The following is a 23,485-nucleotide window of genomic DNA, read 5'->3' as shown; positions in this document are numbered from 1 at the left end:
TTTATGGATTGACTTGTGAAGCCATTTGCCTGCAGCACAGGCAGCGCTGGCCGTTGGCCTGCTCACCAAAGATTAACTTTGACGTTTCCTCCCCTAAATCCACTCGGATTAAATATTTGCTGGCTCATTTAATATGAATGTGAGTTATTGGTCAGTCAGTGTGTTCATGTCCACTCCACCTGAGTAATTGCCATTGTCTCTTGTCTGTTGCATTTCCTCCTCTTCTTCTGTCTATTTACAAGTCATGGCAGATTTTTATCCACTGCTTTCAATAACATTCATACATATTGGGTCCTAGGAGAATAAACTTACAGTATGTGAACCTGTAGTTGACAGCTGTGCAGACGCATGAGGACCTGACTGGAGTTTTTAAAGCACCGCTGTGCCTATAAACAGTGTCATAGACCCACTAGTGTAAACTTGTTTCCTTTTTACCTTTGCAACAATAGCACATCCACGCTCTTATTACTGTCATTTGAAGCTGCAAGTTAGCCATGAGCAGAGTTCAATTTCATTTTCCTAACTGGGGTGATATGAATTATTAACACCAGTAATTAAACTGTGTGTGGCCCTGTTGAATTTGTGAGAGGCAGAATGGGTCGGTGTCACATGTACTGTATCCTTATGTCTCCATCTGTTCACCCCCATGAACCTATTTTCTGTGCTTTCAGAACAGGAGCACTGCTCACTGCTTTTTGGCTATAGCTAGCATCTTATGACCTGTGCACACACTGCCCTGAAACAATGCTCTCTTGTGCGTCTTTGCTCTTGACCTTCAAGGATCTACATCACAGTGGGGAACCACTACACATTTTCAGGATACTGTTTCCCTCCAGTGCATTAGGAGTGAGCAGCATGTTGAAATATGCAGTTTTATTTTTCTATTTAGACCTTGTAACCCTGTAGGAAACCTAACCCAGATATGATTCAATTTCTCTAAGGCAAACAAATTATTCATTCTGAAACAAAGACTAGTCTGTTTAAGAGTTACTGTGTTTCATTTGTCCTGAAATATGAATCATTTCACCATCGGCAGGGAGAAAAACACTGACACAGGGCTGAAAAATTGTCATGGTTACAGATTGAGTGTAGGAATCACTTTACAATACTGTTTATACAGCTGTTAAGCTGCGGAAACAAATATAAGGAATTATAATATGTGTAACTGCATTTGTATGAATCCCTGTGGATTGGATGCTGTTCATGAGAATGAAAAGAGCACTGAAGTTCACTGACATTTAACATACAAATGTTTAAAGAAACAGTTTGCGAAATCAACTTATTTCCTTTCTTGCTGAGAGTTAGATGAAAGACTGATAACACTCTTGTGCCAGGCTAACAGTTTCCCCCTGTTTCCAGTCTTTGTATTAAGCTAAGCTAACTGGCTGGTGGCTCTAGTAGGTGTTTCATAAGACTTCACACTATTCCAGCAATTAGAAACTGAAACAGATTTATTTCTAGAACAGTATTTTCCTCCCTATTTTGAAACGGCGATGTCTGGATATATGAAACTCTTTCATGTCTTTTATGTCCTGAGTTTGAACCCCAGTAATCAGCTTTACCTTGTTTTTTTGTTTTTTTATTAACTTTGATTTATCAGCAGCAACACCCTTCATTTATACCTCAGAACATTAAGTCTTTGTCATTTTGGAACTTAATTTGACCTGGGAAAAGACAGTGGATTGTAAAATGTACAAAACACTGAATAATTTAAATGCAGACAGAGACGTCAGTAATGAAAACCGTCCCCGCAGGTGTTTAGAAGTGACTGAACAGGATACTGAGGCAAAGTTTTGAGAGGTCAGACAGGATGAGGATTGTCTTTATGCCCGGATGGTTTGGGTTGAAGCACATCAGCAGAATGCGATCCATTTCTCCACGAGGGTCCCAGACTCTTCCCAGACTACCTAAGGGAAAAGTAGGGGGGCAGAAAGCCAAGGGGGGGAGTAGAGCCATTGAGGTTTCATGTAACAAGTATTCTGCAGATTTGTCCCGAGGCAGACCGAAAGCCACAAGGGCGAGTGTCCCCTTGAATGTTCTGGAAAGTTCCCTGACCCTAAGGAGTGTTGCGTTACCCTCCAATTGTAGCCTCCCGGTCTTGTCCCAGAACAGAGACTCCTTTGAGAGAGGCTGCTGACAATTTGGAAAGTCTGGATTCAGACATCCCCAAAAATGCAGTAATCAGTATAAAATCTTAAACAGAATTATGATACGAAAAAGACATTCCATAACAGCATATGCCCTAGATTTAACGGATGAGTTAGGCAGACTCAACTTATCTCACTTGAGCCTGTTTGTGCTTTTTCTGTCACACGTTCACACAAATTATCATCACCTTAGATCATCTTGAATAATGTTTTTAATTTCCTTCAATTCCCACACACATTAGTTCCTAAAGACATCAGTGAAAATGCCACAGGGTAGAACTTTGTTTCTGTTTTTCCCCTCTCGGCTTAACCTAATTTATTACAGATAATGTAGAACTCTGAGCTCGTTGAAGTTAATCAGCTCAGACTGTTTGGTGCACAACAACAGAAATAAGTTTTCCAGATACTTAATTGCTTTTAATCCTATTATTTGTTTTTCTTTGCTTATCTCTCGGTGTTCCCATTAATGCGAGTTTGACAGAAGACAAAAAAATTAGGACAGTTTCACTTATGATTCACTAGAAAGTTCAATGTAACTATAATAGAAACTAGCCATATTGTTTAAATGGTGAATTTCTGTGTCTCTGATTACACTTGGATTAGTTTAAAGCTTAGCAAGAGGTTGGAGATGTATTTCCTTGCAGGAGATGCTGCTGAGTTCATCCTTTTGTAACCTGCTCATGTTATTTCTTCTTTTCTGTGTGTGATAAAGCTTACTCAGGTGTGCACTTATTCTTCCTTTTTTGTGTGTCGTTCCTGCAGATGGTGAGTCACGCCCTCTCTCTCTCAGATCGTCTCAGTGAATAGCCGGCCACACAAAGGTGAAAGGATCGCAGCTGAGCTGGTAAATAAAACCCTCTTCCTTCTGCACAGTGTGGGAGAAAGTGCCACAGCGGTGCTGGTGTGGCATCTCTGTAGGCTGATAACTGGAGTGAAAGCACTGTTGAGTGATCATCTTTCACTCTGAGTCACTCACCTTTCATGCCGCGGCCCTGCAGCCGGCTCTCAGAGCTGGACCGTCAGCGGGAACGGAGGACTCTCACGTGGATACGATCGGCAGAGCTGCATTGTGCACAAGTGTAACGCATCTGTCATGAGACTGAAGAGGCATACATGAGAGAGAAGTCATGTTATTGTTGTTGGATGACCTTCATACAAGATTGAGACGCTTCAATTGACTTTTTCTTCACTTTAGTTAGTGCCCAGTGGGGCTGTTTAGTGGGAGTAGGGAGAGCTGGTGTTGATTCTTCTGCTTTATGAGTTTTCATCACCGGGAGAGTGTGTCTAAGTGGCAGGGGGAGCCAGCATGGCCAAGGCTCTGCTGAAGATACAGCGCTATTTCCGCAGGAAACCTGTCAGATTCTTTTCCCTCATCCTCCTCTACCTGACCGCTGGGAGCCTCGTCTTCCTGCACTCTGGCTTTGTCGGGGACAGCGGCCCCGGAGGCCGAGGGGGCCGGGACTCGTTGGCAGTTGCAGAGATGGGCAGCCGGACCTCATCGTCAGGCACTCGGGGGCTTGGCATCATGAGTAGAGTGTTTAAGGAGACACGCAGGTCTGGCCGGAGGTATGGCCCTCCGTGGATGAAAAAGACTGGACAGCAGGGCCAGGAGACGGAGGGCAGGGGGGGAGACTACACCAGCAACTGGAACCGTGCACTTAAAGGACGCAATGCCAAAGACATGGATGATGGAAGAGGTGGGTCATACATGCTATACTTTACTATTGCAGTGGTATTGTTTTCAATTAAGCAGCTTCTCAAATTCAACACCTGAGCCCTGTGGTCTTCTCACACATCTCAAAATTCAAAATGAGTTCGTAAACTATAAAAGATAAGATTTGGCTGATGCCCACGGTGGTTTTTTACACACAAAATCTATGTAAAAAAAAGTACAATAAATCAAGGCAGTGCATATTTGTACAGCTCAGCAAAGGCATAAATAGAATTTATAGGCAGAAAAAAATGAGTTTCAGCTGAGAGAATAATCACAAGAGTGCCAACAATTGCAAAAATAATTGCAGTGTTGCAACATTAATGATTGCTCAGTAAAACTGAGTTCCTGCGTTAATTATGATTATAACAATTATTATTGGCTAATAACACCCCATTGTTTTGCAAATTAGAACATTTAATAAATTATAAGATATTAACTTTTAATACAGGCTGATTTATCATTTAGATCCACTGGTAAACATAAAAGCAGCTTTTGTCCATCTGACACGCCGTGCTAATATGAAAGTGATCCAAAGTAATCTCTGATTACAAACTGCACCATTTTAATGACTGGAAATTTCTAGTTGTAATTGGTCACGCAGGAACTCTCTTGAGAGAAGAGTGAGATGATGATTATGATTAAGTCCTCTGTCTTTTCTCAGAGTGAATCCTTCAAGGATCTCACCCTTTGTGCTTCGGCTGTAGCTGCGCTGCGTGTCGCTCGGCACACGTTTGTTCAGCCACGCTGGAGCTGCAGCACAATCACAACATCTAAATGACTTCATGACTGAGGGATTTCCAGTTTAAGTAATCTGTTTAACTACACACAAAGTTTACATATAAACGCCTCACTAGCATGTGACATCCTATCTAATCATAAAACGTTTTGAAAACACCAGTGGGAGGAAGGAAACTGTCTGACGTCTCTGACCTTGACAGGCACAAATATCCTTCACAAATGAAACATGATCAAATTAGAAGATTAGAAGATATAATTTACTGCTGGCTCACTTCTCTCTTCCCCCGCTTTGCTTTTCTTTCCCTGTCAAACATTTACTACCCTGTTGGATAAGCAATAAATTATTAAAAAACAATGTCAACAGTGAATATTTCCAACATGTATTCAAGCAGACCCCCCCATGTGCAACCAAAGTCATCTTACTACAGCGGTTTCACTCTCCTGCTCGTCTCTCCATGAAGAAAACAGTATTTAGCAGAGATGCAGAATGGCTCCCTGCTGACTGTTAAATATGATATTAAATCTTTCAGTTATTACTGATACATTAACATATAATCACCATAATAATAATATAGGTGGTTGAGGTGGCTCTAGATTTAATTACTTTGTATGTTTCATATATTCTGATTCTATGTTTTTTGTGTAAAATTTCTACCTGAACAGTAACTAGTAACTATAGCTGAAAATAAATTAGCAAAAAGTGCGGTATTTTGAACTGTGAAATGCAGTGGAGGAGAAGTATAATGTAGCATAAAATGGAAATACTCAAATAAAGGACAAATACAACAAAATTGTTGTGAAGTTCAGTGCTTGAGTAGATGCTCTTAGTTATTATTCCACCAGCGGTGATAAACATCTGGTCCGGAAAGTACTTGAATGGTTTGGGAGTTTTCGTGTATTCATCCATAAAATCTTAAAATAGACCCTGAATAGCCATAAATAGCTCCGTGATTTTATTAGAGCTCCACTGTGATTACGTGGGTCGCTGCTGGTTTGCCTCCAGAGTGCAGTACAGACAGGTGGAGAATCTAAACTGCCCGTAAATAAGAAACGTGCAGTAAGTGTGAGTGACTGCTGCTCTGTCTGTGTTAGTGCAAAGCCAGAATAGACTCCAACCTCTGTGAGCCCAAAGACAATCAAACCTATGGAGGAAATAAATAAGTCACAGTACAGTGTAGCACCCTGCTGCGCATCAGAGTGCAGGATTTTAAAGAACAATGTTTTTGTAACTACCACAGTTTTGAGCTGTTTTTCTTTTCAATTCAAGGCCAGGGAAACAAACATGTTTACTACGTACATTCAGGCTTTGGGTTATCTGATCAAATGAAGGTCTCTCAGTCTTGCTCAGTCCTCCTCCTCCTCCTCCTATCATCCTTCCTTTTTCTGAAATGCTAACCTCACAGGACTGCAGTTAAACGTGATGATAGAGTAATTAACAGCTTCAAAGCATTCGTTAGCTCTCATACATCCAGCAACACTCATTACTCTGCAGTCTGAACCATAGTCAGAACCGGTGAAGAGACTTTTTTTTCTCCCCCCTCCTCTCACCGCAAATGCACTCATTCTCTCTGGCTCTGAATTTCAATTTGGAGGGAATATTGCAGCATAAGATCCAGACCGCATTAACAGATTTGCAGCACAGTACAGAAGCAGACTGTACTGAAAGGAGAACAGGAGGAGACTGTAGAAAAAATATAACTGAAACACTGCTGACAGTAGTTTTTTATGATCCACCAGGTACAATGAAGTTATGTGTTAAAATCATAAAACCACACCACACCACATCAGTTGCATCTGCCGTTCCATCCTTTACCCTCATGTCGTGCTTAGCAGAAATATGCTGTTCATAATGGACCTGCAGCTTCATTTAAATCAGCATTTTCCCTTCATCATAAAGCAGATTATTTTCCAGCTCAACAATAGTTAGGAGGAAGATTATAGCTGAGTCCTGCAGCTGAAATGCAGGCCTTTAGACCATAACAATTAAAGTAATGCAGGGACTAGGACTCTATGCTTCCCCCATTTAGCTATTAACAGAGGCTCAGAGGGGTAATGGCACAGCACAGATGGCGAGGGGTTTGTTTGTTAAAGGTACAGTAGAGCTTGGTCGGCTTGCTTTAACAGGGGACCAGTGTTTTAATGAGAGGCAAGAAGCTGTTGAAGGGTTGCCGTATCCCCCTGCAGAGGTTCACTGAGGCCCAACCCCCACACACTTCTGAAAAATGCAGAGAGATGACTGCTACTACAGTTACAGGCCACTAGAAGGGGATGTGTGTCTTTATAAATAAATAAAGATTCTGCCCCAGTTTGGATTCCTCATGTGCTCTGCTACTACACTGTGTAGCACTGTGAGGAAGATACTGTTGCAGAGAGTATTCACTTAGACACTTGAAACATTATTTTGACTGTTGTATATTGGCTGAGGTGCATTATTATGCCAGAGACCTATACTTAAACTATATACATCTATGTACAAAATCAAAGTTCCCTCCTGTTTACACGACTAACATATTTTTTTCTCTTTTCCAGCAAAGTACATTGGCTGCTACATTGATGACACACAGAAAAGAGCGTTGAGAGGAGTTTCCTTTTTTGACTACAAAAAAATGACGGTATTCCGTTGCCAGGACAACTGTGCAGAAAGGTATGATAGCTGCAAACAACAAAAAAACTCCTGCATAAGATATCCCTCTTTTTTTCATCTATTGATGCTAAATGACAGGCTGAGATTTAAAGTCAGACTGACAGTACAAAAGAGCTGAATTGGAAATTAAAAAAACCTGATGGTGATTACTGCTTAATTTGTGGTGTTTTATAGAGTCAGACTGATACTGTTGATGTGATTGCCAGTTATTGACCAATACAGTGTTGTCGCAGATAAACATCAGCATTTGTCTTGATGTGCAAAATACTTGAACTTGCAGTTGAGCAAATAATCTCATTCTTGACCTTCGAAACAGAATTTGACAAAAATTGCACCCCTGTCCACATACTTTTGTGTACTTTTGGTCTGAGGCTGTTTTTCGTAGTCTGGGCTACGCCCAGTTTCATGTGGGGAAATCTTAATGCTACAGAGTACAATATTTTAGACAATAGAGTGCTTCCAACTTTATGTCAACAGTTTTGGGAAAGACATTTTCCTGTTTCAACATGGCCATGGGCCTGTGGTCCATGAAGAAATCATTTTTTGAGCTTGTTGGTTAGGAACTCAACAAGCCTGCAGAGCCCCTGTCTGAACCCCATCCGACCGTGGTTAGATTAACCTGTTACATGGCCCCAGGGGAGAGACGAACTGCTGGTCCCACTCTCTGTGCACTGTGAATGATTTCTTTCTATGCCTGTATGCTATTTGGATGCAGATTTTTTTGTGTTGTGATTTGATTGTATACATTCATTAGGAAATATGCAATGCTCAAAACTGAAATAATTAAGGATTTAAGGCTAGATTGTGACACTCCTCAAGACAGGGCCTCGAGATTATATAATAAAACAGGACCCACTTTAAGGCGTACATCATGTTAACTGATATTGGTTCTTTTGTGCTGCACATCCACAAACAAATTTTCAATTAAATTAGCATAAACCAGTTGACACATGGTAAGCCTGGAGCATGGTCTGGATCCAGCCTGGCATCTAACACCTTTGGGATGTTTTTGGTTTGTTTTTGGAACACCAACTGCGAGCCAAGTCTTATCACTCGACATCACTAATGCTCCTGTGGCTGAATGGGACCAAATACCTGCCGCCTGGCTGCAAAAATCTTGTGGAAAGCTTTCCCAGAAGAGCGCAGGTTGTTATATCAACATATTTGTATCCAGGGTTTTGGGATGACATGTTCAGCAGTCACATAAGAGTTTAATATTCAGGTGCCTGCACACATTTGAAATGAGAATAGTTTGAGCATTTGGTCTTATAGAACACCCTAATATCATTTTTGTAGCTACATTGTCAGTTCCTGGTGTTTGTATGTGGTGGGAACATGAAAAACAGTTATGAATGCTCCAGTTTTCAAAGCATTATCTCTCTGCACCTCTCCCCCATTAGTCTCCTGTTTCCACACATCCTGTCTCCCTCTCTGTGCAACCTCACCATCTTCCTCTCACCTCTTTTTTTCTCCCTGAGGAATACCAGGGACGGCTCTATCGAATGCATTGAATTACACCCATCACTGATTTGCAGAGCGAGGAATAGGAGCAGAGAGAGATGCTTGTTTTCATCTCCTTCCTCCTCTTGCTTCTCGCCTCTTGCAGCCTGCCCGCCTCCTCTCTCTCTCTCTCTATCTCTCTCTCTCTGAGCAGTGGGTGAATAAAAACAGACAAACAAAATGAGGGGCAACAGCACATAGAAGCACACAGAGGTTTGGGTTTGATTGACAGCCCAGGGGATTTGTGTGTGAGAGGTGTATTAGATGTCTAATTGCATCCGAAAGGCGTCTTGGGAGTCAAATCCTCCATGAAGCAATAGAAAGGAGAGAAGAGGCCTTGTGTGATGGATTCAGTTTTCAGTTTTTCACTCACAAGTACACTACACTCATTTATAATTGGCTTTGCCTTAGAGCCTCGCAGCATGTCTAACTTCTCTCATCTTCCATCACCAAAGAGAGAGAGATGTTATTTCAGACTAATGTTTGTATGTGTTTTCATCGTTGTCTCAACATCCTCTGCGCATCATTTGTTTATTCTTATTGATTACAGCTTATCCAGTTGCCTGGAAAGATAAACTGTATTGGCCTGTGAAGGATTAGGGCACATAATGAAGGCTCAGAAAAATCACTCGAACCTCCCGGTCTTCCTTTACTAACGATGCCAATCCTTTTTTTTCTTTCTCTCTCCTCCAGAGGTTACATGTACGCAGGCCTGGAGTTTGGAGCTGAGTGCTACTGTGGCCACAAGATCCAGGCGCCCAATGCTTCAGAGAGCGAATGTAACATGGATTGTAAAGGAGAGAAGAGCAACCTCTGCGGAGGAGCCAACAGACTGTCCATCTATAGGCTGGAACTGAGCCAGGAGTCAGCGCGGCGCTGTGAGTCTGACACTCAGCAAAAAACAAAAAAAAACTCCCCCTGGCCTCATTAGAACCACAAACACTTACTCTCAGGGCGATCAAGTAAATGCAACGAATGCAACTGGCCTTTTGATATTTGAATAATTTGCCCAGATTTTAATAATAATTTGTTGACCAAAAAAATATATTTGATATTGTAAGAATTTGAAATTCATCTCTCTCTGAGAAAGACTGACCTCAGTACCAGTATGCACACTGACACCCAAAGATGCAACTTTGATGCAACATAACAAGCCTGGCTGCAGTTTTGAGGGAGAAATATTTGTTTTATTTTGGGTTAATGCCACAGTTGGGAGCAGGCTGCTCTGTTGTGTTTACCTCTTTCCCCGGAGAGCTGTGCTACCTACGTAGCCCAGCCAGCCGTGGTCTGCATCCTAAACACTCGCTGCCTGCCAACGGGAAAACTGAAGTGATGTGAAAGAAGGAAGGGGCTGATAAGTAGAAGTAGAAATGATCTGTGTGTTGAGGTAGTTTGTTGAAAAATGTTGAAACATTCCGCAGTTTCCTTTGGTATTTTGGTTGGTGCTTTTGTTGCTGTGAAATTTAAGAAAAGTCCGATTTACAAGGTGATGTAATTCATCACATCTTTTCCTTCCCTTTTATCATCTGTCTACTTATTCTTAGAAATAATCTGTTGCCATGAAAGGATCGAGAGTTAGTCGACACATCTCTGGGGAATATTTAAGCAGCTCTTGAGTCTAAATGTTTGTATATTCCTTGTTGAGTTCAGTGTTGTTTGTTTATTATTTTCATTTCTGCTTTTTTGCTTGTTTGCCATCTATTAGACTGCTGACTCTGCTCATGTTTGCGTCATCACCTCTGACCCTGATCCCTGTCATGTGAGTCCTGCTCAGAACAATACAGAGGAAATGCTGGCAAAGTATAGGAGAAGCTGTTTTGTGGTTTTACAGACCATTACACTCACATGATTGAGTGTTTTTTGTTGACTGCTATAATAATCTCGCATAGATGTTATTCTGCGTCTATTTCATATGCCTCTCTGTTGCACAGCACATCTGAAGATTGCTTCCTACTCCGGCTTTCACTCGTTTGCATGTTTGCATCAGTGATCTATCATTTTCGTCTCAAGGCTTTGTTAATGATATATGTTTGGATGCTGCATATGTGCAAGTAAATGGAGCACAAAAAAAGTATTTCAGTTTGATTTGACAAGCTTTGCCATATGTATGGGCAAAGAAGGGTAATAGAAACAGGATGCACTGAAGATATACTGCGGGGGAGTAAAGAAAACATGGACATGACATTAAAAATGCAACTTTTAGTCCGAAAAAAGGTCAAAAATAAATAAAACATTAGACACGCACACATCGCCAGAGCTAATTTACAAGGAGTGTAACCTTTATTCAAAGCCTCACAGCATTGAGAGTTAATACTTTCCGACAACGATCTTTCTGAGGTGCTGGTATTGGCAGTGTGCACTTAAATAGGAAGGAATATGTATTTGCATATTTTATTCAGCTACGCTTGAGCGAGCAAGCTGTCTTTATCATGGTATCTGTCACAGTAAAAGGCTTTAAGTGTCTGGTTTCTTCCCTTTGTTATTAAAAACAGTCTGTTGACAGCTAGATAACTTCATATGTATATCAGCACGACTGACATGTTGACAGCCTGAAATAAATGTGGATCTGATGTTTATATTTTTTTCTGCAGAGATTTGAAATAGAAGTTCTCAACCTTTAAAGATGTGACGCTCTGTGAGAAATACCTCCAACCATGAATGAAAACCACTTTTTCTTCTCAGTCGGTTTTGTTTGATTTATTATTTTAAGAGGCCTGGAGGATAAAAACCAATTATTGTTCTGTAGTTCTGTAATTATGCTTTCATGCACCTTAAGTAATAGAAATCAAGAGTAGCTAAAATAAAAAAAAAAAGTATGAAACAATACAACTTCCAGTGAAAGAGAGGAGCAGCTCTTCTCTGCTTTTGGATTTATGGTCTGTACGTCAGACTGGAGAGAGGAGCTGAGGTTAAAGGTCATCATCGCACCGCAGGGATGTGAGTGCTGCTATTGGTTCAGTCCTCTGGCAGGTCACGGCCTCAGTATGCCGGAGGAGAGTCCCAGTGGGATCTCTTCATCATGGGTCAGCGGATAGAGGCCAAGCTGATGGAAGCTGTGCTCAGTAACTATACGACTGCAGTACATAGTGTTTCTTTTTTTCCTGTTGATGAATAACACTTTGGTTTGTTCTGTCTGTTTCAGATGGCAGCGCCATTTTCAAGGGGTGTTTTCACAGGCCAGACAATGTCACATTGGCACTTCCTTTCAGCTCAGTCATCCAAAACATGTCTGTGGACAAGTGTGTAGACATGTGCACTGAGAAGGTGAGGGAATTTTGCATGTGTGTGTTCATGCGTTGTACATTTGTACATGTGGGTGTGTCTGCAGTGCATAACGGCAGCTGTATTTCAGGAGAAATCGCTGGCCGTGCTGGCTGGAGACCGATGTTACTGCGGCTTCCCGACACCTCTTTTCTCCCTTCATGAGCTGGAGGACGAGGACATGTGTCTCCATCGCTGCCACACGGAAGAGTTTGAGAGCTGCGGGAACGACGACTACTTCGTGGTGTACCAAACGCAGGTTCAAGGTAAAGTTTGGCAGCTCACGTGCTGCGGCCGCAGTCACAGGCACAACTGAACGAGGGGCATGTGAGAGAGTTAGCCACTGACTGTGTTCAAGAAATAATTTGCATGAAATAATACACACGCACATTGTCAGCAGAGTCATATACGCTGTTGCTCATAAAGTTGGAATAAAATATTTTTTACCTCTTTCCATGAAATGATTGTGACAATGTGATTTATTTAATTTCACCTGGGTCATTGGGACACATAATGTAATCACTGCACCTGGTCAAAAGTGATTACTGATGCATTTAAATAGGAATAAACAGAGGATTGTGTCTGAAAACAAAATTATTCCAACTTTATGGACAACAGTGTATTATCAGAACGTGACTCTACCCCAAGACCAATATCTGTTGATTCAGCATAAAGCGTATACCAAACTGGTCTCAATGCACGGTCAGCAGTATGTCAGCAGCATTTAGTGAAAACAAATCGCAGTGCTGTAAATTCTGCATATAATATTTTATGTATTTCATGTGCTACATTTTATTTACATTTGACCTCGATTTTCCTTAAGTGAAGTTTAATATATTTTATGTGTTTTTAATTATTTCTTATAACATAGTTTCGGTAAAGTAGGGGGGCATTATGGATAAAATCCTCTTTCACCATATTTGTGATTCTTTTCTTGCAGTGTTGATCTACAGTATAGTGTTGTAAAGTAATTTGAGAATGTCTGTGTTTGGCTTCTTCAGCTAATTAAACCCTACAGTGAAGTGAAGTACAGCGTCTTCTTTAAGGATTGAGTTTTTATCGTGAAGCTGAAAAATGTTTCTCCACAGACGTATTTTTATCACAACTCTTTCATTAACAATTTGAGGGGTCCTTACCAAAAATATTTATGTTGTAAAAAAAATATTATTATCAGTTATTAGATTTTTATTTTCCTCGATATCATTATCCAGTATTAGTCAGTTTCTGGGGTATGTGTTTTTGTGAGCAGTGTTTTCTCAATGCAACAGACAGCTTGGCTTGAATAAGCAAAACTACAGGGCCCCGTAAACAAAAAGGGATTTTTAAAGCTGGGAAACAAAATCATAAAAACAAGAAGCCGTGGGAAGTGAACTTTGAGATACAGCATTCTCAGAAATCTGCACCTATTGTGTAGCCGCTTAACCAACACATTAACATCACTATGTGGGCAATATTATGTAATGTGAGGAACAAGAATTAGTCAAACTAACCCACACACAACAAAAGATAAACACCAGAACATGGCTACACACCTCTATTTGACCTTTACTCTTTCCATAATGATGTTAAATGTCTTTGCCACCAACGTTCATTTGATTTTTTAACTCCCTGTTATTACAAAATTTAATAAGCAGGAAGTGCCTTGCTTTTCAGAATCTGAAGCTTGATTGTGTTGACTGTCATATCACTGTCCTTCACCCCACATCTGGAAGAGATGAACAGATCAGGTCCATGTTTATCGCTCATCCTGTACAAATCAGTAACATAGCCTGTTGGTTTTTGTGTATTGTCAGATAACCGCTGCATGGACCGACACTTCCTGCCCACCCGTGCTAAGCAGCTGGTGGCCCTCGCCAGTTTCCCTGGAGCCGGCAACACCTGGGCTCGCCACCTCATAGAGCTCGCCACCGGCTTCTACACCGGCAGCTACTACTTTGATGGCTCCCTTTACAATAAAGGCAGGCCTCAGCATTTATCTGACATGATTCACAAACATTAATTAATCTGGATTAAATATATTCACTGTGGGACGTCATTGTTTCACAGGATTTAAAGGGGAGCGTGACCATTGGCGGAGTGGGAGAACGATCTGCATTAAGACACATGAGAGCGGCAGGAAGGAGATCGAAGCCTTTGACTCCAGCATCATCATGATTCGAAACCCCTACAAAGCCCTAATGGCAGAATTTAACAGGAAATATGGCGGTCACATTGGGTTTGCCTCCCAGGCCCACTGGAGAGGGAAAGGTGAGCAAATGAAGATAGTAACAGAGTGTTTTAACAATATGGTAATCATCAATCACAAAGAACTTTATCAAACTAAACTACTGACCTGCAAGTATGTTGTACACAGCAATGTAAAGCTTTCATACAAAAATTATTGGCAAGGCAAAATGTAAGAATTTGTGAGCATATGACCAAAACACATCCAGTTGAAGGGTTAGAAATGAAATTAATCATGACCTGTTTAACAAGTTTTTCAGCACTGTTTTAATCTTTATCATCTCGTCCTTTAGACTGAAATTTCACAGATGGTCCAGTGCAAAGGGGAAAAAAAAACTTCAGCTCTAGTTAATACAATTAAATGGAAAACTACATTTTCCATTCCGTCTTCTGTGGGAGGATGTGACAATACTTAGAAAAGCAGAAAGTGAGAATAGCAAAAGTTTAATAACACTGTCCAACATTAACAGGGTAGTTATGAAGTCACACTGAATGGTAATGAATGGAGGAATAAAGTCCAGGTGTGTCTCAGTGGTTTGACCTTATAACCAATGTGGTTGGTCATAAAGTTTTCCATTTGAAGATAGCACAAAACCATTTCCGGCATACCAGGCGCGATGTCAGTAGCTGTTTTGAGAAAAGAGAAATGAAACAAATTAATCAGCCCTCAGTGTGGTCGTGAGTTGTGACATCAGCTGAAATCAGCTTGTTACTCGGGCACTTGTTCTACCTTTCCTTTTGAAATGTAATGTGTATATGTGCATGTGTATATGTATAGTTGTTCTCATTCTCCATAGAAATTCTTCCCAGTAGTAATGATTATACACTTAATGTAGTAGTTGGGCATTTCTTCTGTGGGAGAGTTAGATGAGAGAGTTGATGCAGCTCTCATGTCTGACCGTTAAATATGACACTAACAGCCAAGAGCCGGTTAGCTTTGCCTTGTTTTGTCCAACAGTAACAAAATCTGCCAACCAGCAAACTAAAGCTGAAGCAAATAAACATTATCTTCAAACCTGTGGGAGGCTTTCCAAACAAATGGCAGTCTAATGCTGTACATCAAAACAACATTGTGTTGTTATTAATACACCAATTAAAATCAAATTTGTTTTTTGTAAATAGAGATCTTATAGTTAATGATAAAAATTGTGTGTCTTTGTAACAAAGAGCATAAAGACAGTACAGTCCCTTGTTTACTGCCTTATCTTTGAATCTTTGTGGGAGAATATTCTAGTAATTATCCACTTATTCTTATTTGCTGAGAAGCTTGAATAATTATTTCCCAAAATGTCCAACATATCCTTTCAGAAAGAGCCTATATGTGACAGTGCGTGTTTATGTAGCCAAGTAACTTCCTTTTAAGATGATGAAAAAAATATAAATATAAATTAAGTGTTAACTCTTTGTTTATAAAATTAAAGATATTTTATACCCCTTGCTACAATATCTTTATGTTTATTTTCTCACTACATTCACCCAGTGTGTCTCGGTTGCCATGGTAACTGGTTTTGTCTTGTTCGCCTATGGTCTCTCTGACTTTCTGTGAGGTTTAATCGAATTTCCAGAGGCTGGAGAGTTGCCGACCCAGCAGCTGTCTCTCTTTGTGGGAACATCAGCACATTTGCCCTGCCATTTCCAATGAATGTTTACTCCTTGTGTTGTTGGGGAAATAACGCGATGACATCAGTACAGAGAAAGGCTTTTTGACAGCTGCCACTTCGAATACAGAGAGAGGCTCTGGTCTGAGAGGCAGTGTGACATTGTGTACGGGCCCCACATGTACAATTTGATTCACTCACCTCTGCGGAGGGAGACTGTAGGGCTCGGATGATGTTACAGACACTGAAGCCTTCCAGTGTGGCCCCATAAAGTCAACTCAGGGGCAAGTGTAACTTATTTTGGAGGGCATGTCACATTACAAAGCACAGTCTGCTATTTTCCAGTGTTATCTGGTGGATTTAGTTAAAGGCGCTTACATAAACCCCTTTATTTGGTTTTCTGAAGTCAAACCTCTGCTAATAAGAACATAAGTATCTTAACTAAATTTGATATTCAGTCCAAGATCAGCAGAACAGGATGTTCGTGTTACAGTTTATTTTGTCATCGTCTTATTTTAAGCTCTACCTCTTTTGAAAGCCTGATAAGAAGGAGAACAGAGACAGTGTAGTCAGAGATGCAGTTCCTCTGTGTTTTCTACACAGCTGGTTGTGCTTTTTAAATGTGGTATATAATATTCTGTCCAGTCTGGTACTAAAATTGCTTCCCTCATTGCTTTCTGAAACAGCACTGCAAAATCAGCAGGCTTTAAACTTTAACGACAACCTCTCCTAGTAGTAAAGAGGCGCACTTATGCAGCACAGCTCCTGCCAGCCCCTGCTTTTATGGGCCAGTAGATTGTCAATGAGTAAAAAGTTGCAAGCAAAGGGTTTTCCTTCAGAACCTCCGCAGTTTGATTGACAACCAAGTTTTTGCATTTTGTTGCCCTGTTTCAAGATCAGGGCCCGTATTTATCAATCTGCTAAAATGGAAATTCTTCAATAAAACCTAAAAGCTACTTTTGCCCATGTACCTACTGCTACAGCTGCTGTTTTCTTGTGTCCATTGCTCTCTCTAAAGGCACATTCATTTATTAGAGGAGCAGATAATGAGCAATTAATTGTGTTTGCAATCACTTTTCATACATACTTTTCATTTTGTCAACAGAGTCCTTGTTATCCTCCTTGTTATATATCTCCTTGTTACCCTGATGTACTTCCTCTTCTACCAGCTGTAGAATCTCTTCCCTGTTCCAGTAGCTGTTGGATTGCTGTTAACAATAGTTGATTACAATGTTAAAGTTTAAAACTGCGTGGTTGAGTGGTTGTTCTGTCTCCCATATTTCAATTTGTGAAATATCATGGGCTTTGTTGAGAGGATTGGCACCTGTAAGTATAAATAATTGTGTGTGCTCTCATTTCTCCTGCAGAGTGGCCCGAGTTTGTGAAGAACTATGCCCCTTGGTGGGCGTCCCACACGTTGGACTGGTTGAATTATGGGAAGAACGTCCATGTGGTCCACTTTGAGGAACTGAAGAGGGACCTGTTCTCCAAGCTCAAAGGGATGGTCCAATTTCTGGGTTTGAAGGTTTCTGAGGACCGCCTGCTCTGCGTTGAAGGCCAGAAAGATGGAAACTTCAAGCGATCTGGGCTGCGAAAACTTGAATATGACCCATATACGAGCGAAATGCGAGCAAACATCAATGAACTGATCAGAACAGTAGATGCTGCCTTGAAGAAAAGAAACATGTCTGGAGTTCCAGAGGAATATATGCCAAGATGATACATGTTCCCTTTTTTCCCTCACTTATTTGGACTGTTCTTTCATCAGGTTCTGCACCATGTTTTGTAGGATTACATGACTTAAATAGTTTTTACAGCTATTTTTCAGAAAAGTCATATAGGTCGAAGCTGTAGTGAAAAGAAATCAGTGTCTTTACCCTCCTATTTTCATTTTTTATTCATCTTAATTTTCTGTGCTAAACAGCAGCTTAATGCATGGATAGAAGGGACAGTTTTGAATGGGTAGGTTTGTTTTTCTCTTCAGCTGAATGAAAAGAATAAAAAGCACTTCTTATCCTGCTCTATGCACATGCACTCTGTAGGCATGTGCACATGCCTTAACAAGAAGGTCAATAGCTGTGACTACAGAGATCTGACTGTGCTGGGTGATTTGTTGCCAGCGAAAAAACATTTGACATTTGAAAAGATATAATACAATACACAGAAATATACAGTGCTGCACAGTGTGTTGTATGAGCTTATATTGCGCAAAAGAGAAATAACTATTATGAGAAGACAAAACATTGAATTTTCCGCTGCTATCACAGTTACAGAATAATACTATTTTATACATGAACTTCACTGAAAACCTAAAAACTTTTAACCCTTTGTTAGAGGGGAAAATGCAATATGCAGGCTTTAACTACCTGATGATGATACTGTGTGTTTCCAAGTTTTTGTAAGTTATTCAACTTACTGTATGTACGAGAAATGATGTTTTTAATGATGAAGAGGTAAAGAACTCAATTCTCAGCTCCTCATATTCAAGAAGACAAATAATCCCTCTTGAAGGCACTGACTCAAGGAGAGAAGAGGATTTATCTCGACAGCATTTATTTATCTCTGGTGTGCAGTGCACATGTTGACTAATTTGGTTGTGACTATGTTTTCTTAACACTGGACTACATGCAGAAATCCAAAAAGCACTATGCTGTGCACAACACTTGCCCCAAAGATCACTGAGGAATTAGGCATTACGCTCATGTTATAGACTGGAGGTTACCTTTAGAAGTAGTGATCGTTATAGATTTATTTTTAGTTAATCATACTGAATGTGAAAACTGTTTTTTTTTTTTTATTATTGCTTTGTTGTAAAGACACCTATGAACAGTTAAAGCTGGTGATAATTTTACTCTTCATAATAAAAAAAAACCCTCTCAAAGGTGTGAAAAATGCTCAGATTTTATAAGCAGCACGTCTTATAACAGTACTCGATGTGCTATGCCATATGCATAAAAATAAACAAATAAATGAATATATACATATATAAAAACACTGGTGACAGAGAGACAGAAAACATTAACTGACTTCCATTTTCGATTTAATATAAATATATTTTTATAGTGTGTGCTGACACATCAAAAATATTTGTATTGCAACAAGCAAATGGGAGAAGTTGTTTCTATTTTTAACACATGCTTTAAACTTTATTGGCTCTCGCTTTCATTGACAAGCAGGCACTTTCTGAACGTAGGTGTTATATTTGAATGTATTTTCTATGGAATGAATGTAATGTGATAAGGCCCAATAAATGAGTACATTCAATAAGTTGCTATGGCCTACTCTTTTTCCAAAATGAAATGACTAGTTAAAAGGTGATGTGTTTTGAAGATCAAAGAAAATCTGGATTTCCCCAGGCTCCTCTGCTAAACACATTAAGCCATAGAATGAATAAAAGCACTATTTAGTATTCAGATTCTCTAATTAACATACTGTATAATACATCTGAACATATGTAAATACACTAAATGAATTGATTGTTTTATGGTCCAGTGTGCATGGCTCAGATTTCCTGCAAAACATTGGGAAGGTTGTTCAGCAGCCAAGAAATAAACACAACCAGAAGTCTACAGTGATGCTAGCAGCTCTATGATGGTCAGCGCTTAATGCTAACCTCTGCATGCTAATATTTTCACAGTGACAATGCTAACATTATGATGTTTAGCAGGTATAATGTTTACCATGTTCACCATCTTAGTTTAGCATGTTAGCATGCTGGCATTTGCTAATTAGCACTAGACACACAAAGTACGAGGCCAGCAGAGGGGCTGTGAACCAAAGTATTGGACAAATTAATATTTAAACCTGATCAAGGCACTTGATGAAGTGCTAAAAGTTACAAGTGTGTTTCTGACCACCTGGTGAATGTAAGTTCAGTGTTCACTCTCCATTTAGCTCTGTTTTGGTCTCAACCAACATGTGGCTCTTTAGCTGCAAATGCTAATCTCTCTACTTTCTTCACCAGCTCGTCTCTTTAACTGTGTGTCAGCCGTTTGGTGATGCAGCTGCCCACTGCAGCTCAAAATGAGGTTAAGAGTAAGAACAATAACAACAAAGTTTTGTAGCCCACTGTAAAGCTGAAATCATTCTGAAGCGCTCTGTAGAGCTGAGGGGAACCACTGAGTCGAGTGATACTTCTTGAGTAATTCTTGAGTCATTTTGAGAGTTGTTAATTTTGAGGAAGCTCTTTCAGATTAACACATGGTCCAGTTGTTACATTAAAAACACTGATTAATGCAGCTTAAATGTAAACTACGTCCAAAGTTTCAATGTGACTCACTGTTTGTGTTTTATGTAACATTTGGAGTCCCTCTGCCCTCCACTGTTTCAACATCACAAAAAAAAAGAGGAAAAAAAAAAATCACCTGACGCTTATTTTTTTATGATTCCGCTTACGTTGTTGCTGGGCAGGAAGTAAGTGACTTTAGAGAGATTCTTTTCAAGGGGAACTGTCCAGTTCAGATACACATTCATTGTATCTCTACACCTTCAGGGGAAGAATAATTTTGACGATTTTGATTTTGGAGATGTGACACTATTGTATATTATATACAGTATATCATATTTCTGTTTCAGCTTTTATTGTTTCAGAATGGTTTGTCAAAATTTAGCCTGAAAACATGTTGTGTAAAGAGATTACTCTTTTCTACTGGCCGCTGGTGTGCAGTAATAGGGGTGATATCATTGTACTGTATACAATACATGTACGCATATTACTGCAATTGAGGCATGAATGAAATGAATAAATTGATGCTAACCATTTTCTGACTGCAATTATAAAATATCCTAACTCTTCTGACTTCTCTCTTTTAACTAATGTTAAAGCTCTCATTGCCTTTACCACCTTTTCCCAATCATGACTATGGATAAATTACAAATAAATACTTTTCTCAAGATGGGATTACTTCATTTATTTCAAGAATATAGCTTCAAAATGCAAATAATACCCCAATATTGAGAGATTAGAGAACACATCAAAGACCTGGTTGTAATAGTTACAGCTTCATTTCAGAAAACAGAAACAAGGAAAAAAAAAAACATCGAAACACTCATTGCACAAATCACATTCAATGTACAGTTCTCACACATGAAATCAGAGAAATACTTGTCCATTCAACAAACTGTTATTGCCAACTGTTAATAACAGCTGTGTGTCTGGTATTTGTACTGCATCATGATTTCATGACTGCTATACTGAGTTGTTAGAAAGATGCATTCATCTTACAAAACAAACTCCTGTCAAAACATGTTTAGAGAATGAATAGCAGTGGAGGACTCTGGCTATTTCTTTACTTACTTGCTCATTCATAAGAGAACTAACTGCACTGCACAAAACTCAACCTCAAACATCCCCCTATTTGTAAATGCTGCAACAAAAATAACTGTGTGCTGTGGTGTCAGTAAGCAAAACCAAAGAACATTCTTTTCATGGGCGTGAGGCCAGTTGAGGTTTCAAGTGCATGAATAAGAAAAACCACTCATTGGTTCTTGGCTTGCTTTGATGCTTTGAGCATCAAGCTTATCATTTCCGTTCAGAAGTCAAGGAAGCAAATATCAACTTTACATCACTTATACATCAAATTAGCAAAAATAATGATAGTACATTTTTGTGATATTAGTATCAAAAGATATATTTTACAGCCCCTTTATTTTACAACTATAATTCCTCTGTGTGCTGCTGTTAAAATTGCCTGCAAAACCGTGCACAGACACTGTTCTGAAAACACTCGGCCTGCTAGATGAGACTGATTCCACCCATCCTGCAATGCAACATGAGCTATGTACATGTTTAGATATTGGCTCAAGCTTGCAGATTCTTCAACCACATTCTGTGTTTGTGAGCTTACTTTGGGAGCAGAGATCTTTATCCTGCCAAGAGTAGAAAAGTGCAACAATAATGCTCATTTTCAGAGTGAATCAGTACAGATTTGATTAATGTGTGTGTTTCCACAAGCAGAGGCAAATTTTATATTTTGTTATCTTGTTAATTAATTGCATAATTAGACAGAGAATTTTTGTTGTCAAATGAGTGCCCAGAGTGAAAGAGTTTTGGAGACACCTCTAGATGTGTGTAGAAGCTCTTCTGTCCACAGAGCTGGACCTGGACAGGTATTGGCTGGTGGTGCGGATTTCTTCTCCCAGTGCATTCTCCATTTTTGAGAGCACAGAGCTCTTGAACTTCCGCTTGAAGTCGTTGCCCATGAAAACATACAACACTGGGTTGAGGAAGCTGTTTGCTGCTGCCATAGAGGTGCCTACTTTGAGTCCAATGACTAAAATACTGTGGTCGTGTGTGTTTGGTTGGTTCAGCTCAAGTAGGACGAACACGTGGTAGGGCAGCCAGCAGACGAAGAAAGCGGCGACTAATGCGGACATCACTTTGAAGGGTTTGGAGGACTTGGTCATCCTGTTGGTGCGAAGTTTGAAGATGATGACCGAGTAGCAAATAATGATGATGATGAAAGGGACAACAAATCCTGCAAGGAAGCGGATCACTGCAACTATCTTGTGACTGTGTTGGCTCCATGTATAATTGTTGAAGCAAGAAGTCCTACCCAGGTGGGTGCCAATGTCCCGAAAGATGACAGAGGGAATGCTCAGAGTGACAGCAAGAAACCAGGCCATCACTACAGCAATGGACGCCTTTTTGACATTGCGCTGGTTCTGGGCCCAAACTGGAAACATGACGGAGATACAGCGGTCGACACTGATGATGACCAGGAGGAAAATGCTGCTGAACATGTTGACGAACATAACGGAGGAGGTGAACTTGCACATGAAGAGGCCAAAGACCCAATCCTCCATCACCATGTTGGTGATGCTGAACGGGAGAAAGGCACAGAAGACGAAGTCGGAGATGGCGAGGCTCAAGTACCAGGTGGTGTTGATCGTCTTAGCCATCTTGAAGCCAGAAATCCAGATGACCAGGGCATTCCCAAAGAAACCCAGCACGAAAATGACCACACTGGCCACCAGCAAAAAAACACACAAGACATTGTTTAAACATGTGGATTTGTGCTGAAAAACCAGTTCCTCGATTGGAGTCAAATTGTCATAGTTGTCATAACTATAGTTATAATCTTGATAATCATATGAATCCATTGTTCTTTAAGGAAGAAGAGCTGTCTTAGAGATTTCTGTGGAAAAAGAAGGAAAACATTTTAAATGATTTGTATTTTTACAGATTCAACATAATTTTCCAATAATGTTTATGGCATTTTTTTAAAATTAAGATGAAACAATACCTGCAGGACAGAACTTCCACTGCGGTTGACTTAATGTTGTTCAGAGCAGAATGTGCAAAGAGCTGATCTGTTTCCTCTATGTGTTAGAGGTACTACATTACCCAAAATCAGCTGACTGTGTGGTTTCTCAATACTTCCATCCCCCAAATACTTTCAGTACTGCATTTTGAGGTCTTGCACCTTATTGGACACCCATTTTGTTTACAAGCATTACATTATATTTATAATATGGTTTTCGATCCTCCTCCTGTGAAAAAGAAAGGTATCTTAATTATCACACATACTTTTACTCCCGTGTCAGAGTTTAGTGATATGGCTCAGATGATCTTTCCTTTGCCAGATGCATGTTACTGGCCAGATGTATCTGTTCAAAACAGTCAGCGGAGGAAAGAATGTAAACTCACAAAATTATGTGC

At 40.0% G+C, this 23,485-nt stretch overlaps 2 protein-coding genes across 2 annotated transcripts in view; one reads left to right on the top strand and one right to left on the bottom strand.

Moving 5' to 3' along the window:
- Nucleotides 1-20,718, top strand: part of wscd2 (WSC domain containing 2) — a 36,729-nt gene extending 16,011 nt beyond the window's left edge. The window contains exons 2-9 of the mRNA XM_056376371.1: nt 2,910-3,844; nt 7,129-7,243; nt 9,437-9,621; nt 11,886-12,007; nt 12,096-12,270; nt 13,798-13,962; nt 14,051-14,251; nt 17,193-20,718. Coding sequence (XP_056232346.1) covers nt 3,454-3,844; nt 7,129-7,243; nt 9,437-9,621; nt 11,886-12,007; nt 12,096-12,270; nt 13,798-13,962; nt 14,051-14,251; nt 17,193-17,545 — 1,707 coding nt within the window. The 5' untranslated portion in view covers nt 2,910-3,453 and the 3' untranslated portion in view covers nt 17,546-20,718. The remainder of the gene's footprint in view (nt 1-2,909; nt 3,845-7,128; nt 7,244-9,436; nt 9,622-11,885; nt 12,008-12,095; nt 12,271-13,797; nt 13,963-14,050; nt 14,252-17,192) is intronic.
- A 2-nt stretch (nt 20,719-20,720) lies between these two features.
- On the bottom strand, nt 20,721-23,243 carry cmklr1 (chemokine-like receptor 1). The gene is made up of 2 exons (XM_056376372.1): nt 23,070-23,243; nt 20,721-22,961 (listed from the first exon to the last, which is right to left on the bottom strand). Exon 2 carries the CDS (start codon nt 22,924-22,926, stop codon nt 21,886-21,888), a length of 1,041 nt encoding a protein of 346 aa, XP_056232347.1. The 5' UTR covers nt 22,927-22,961; nt 23,070-23,243; the 3' UTR covers nt 20,721-21,885.
- Nucleotides 23,244-23,485: the final 242 nt, after the last annotated feature.

The sequence above is a fragment of the Seriola aureovittata genome, chromosome 5, assembly GCF_021018895.1.
Source record: "Seriola aureovittata isolate HTS-2021-v1 ecotype China chromosome 5, ASM2101889v1, whole genome shotgun sequence".
NCBI lineage: Eukaryota > Metazoa > Chordata > Actinopteri > Carangiformes > Carangidae > Seriola > Seriola aureovittata.
The sequence above is the reverse complement of the archived record's forward strand: the minus strand, read 5'-3'. Positions and strand labels throughout refer to the sequence as shown.

Coding starts and splice junctions, on each gene's coding strand:
- cmklr1 (XM_056376372.1), bottom strand. CDS start 22,926: ATGGATTCATATGATTATCAAGATTATAACTATAGTTATGACAACTAT.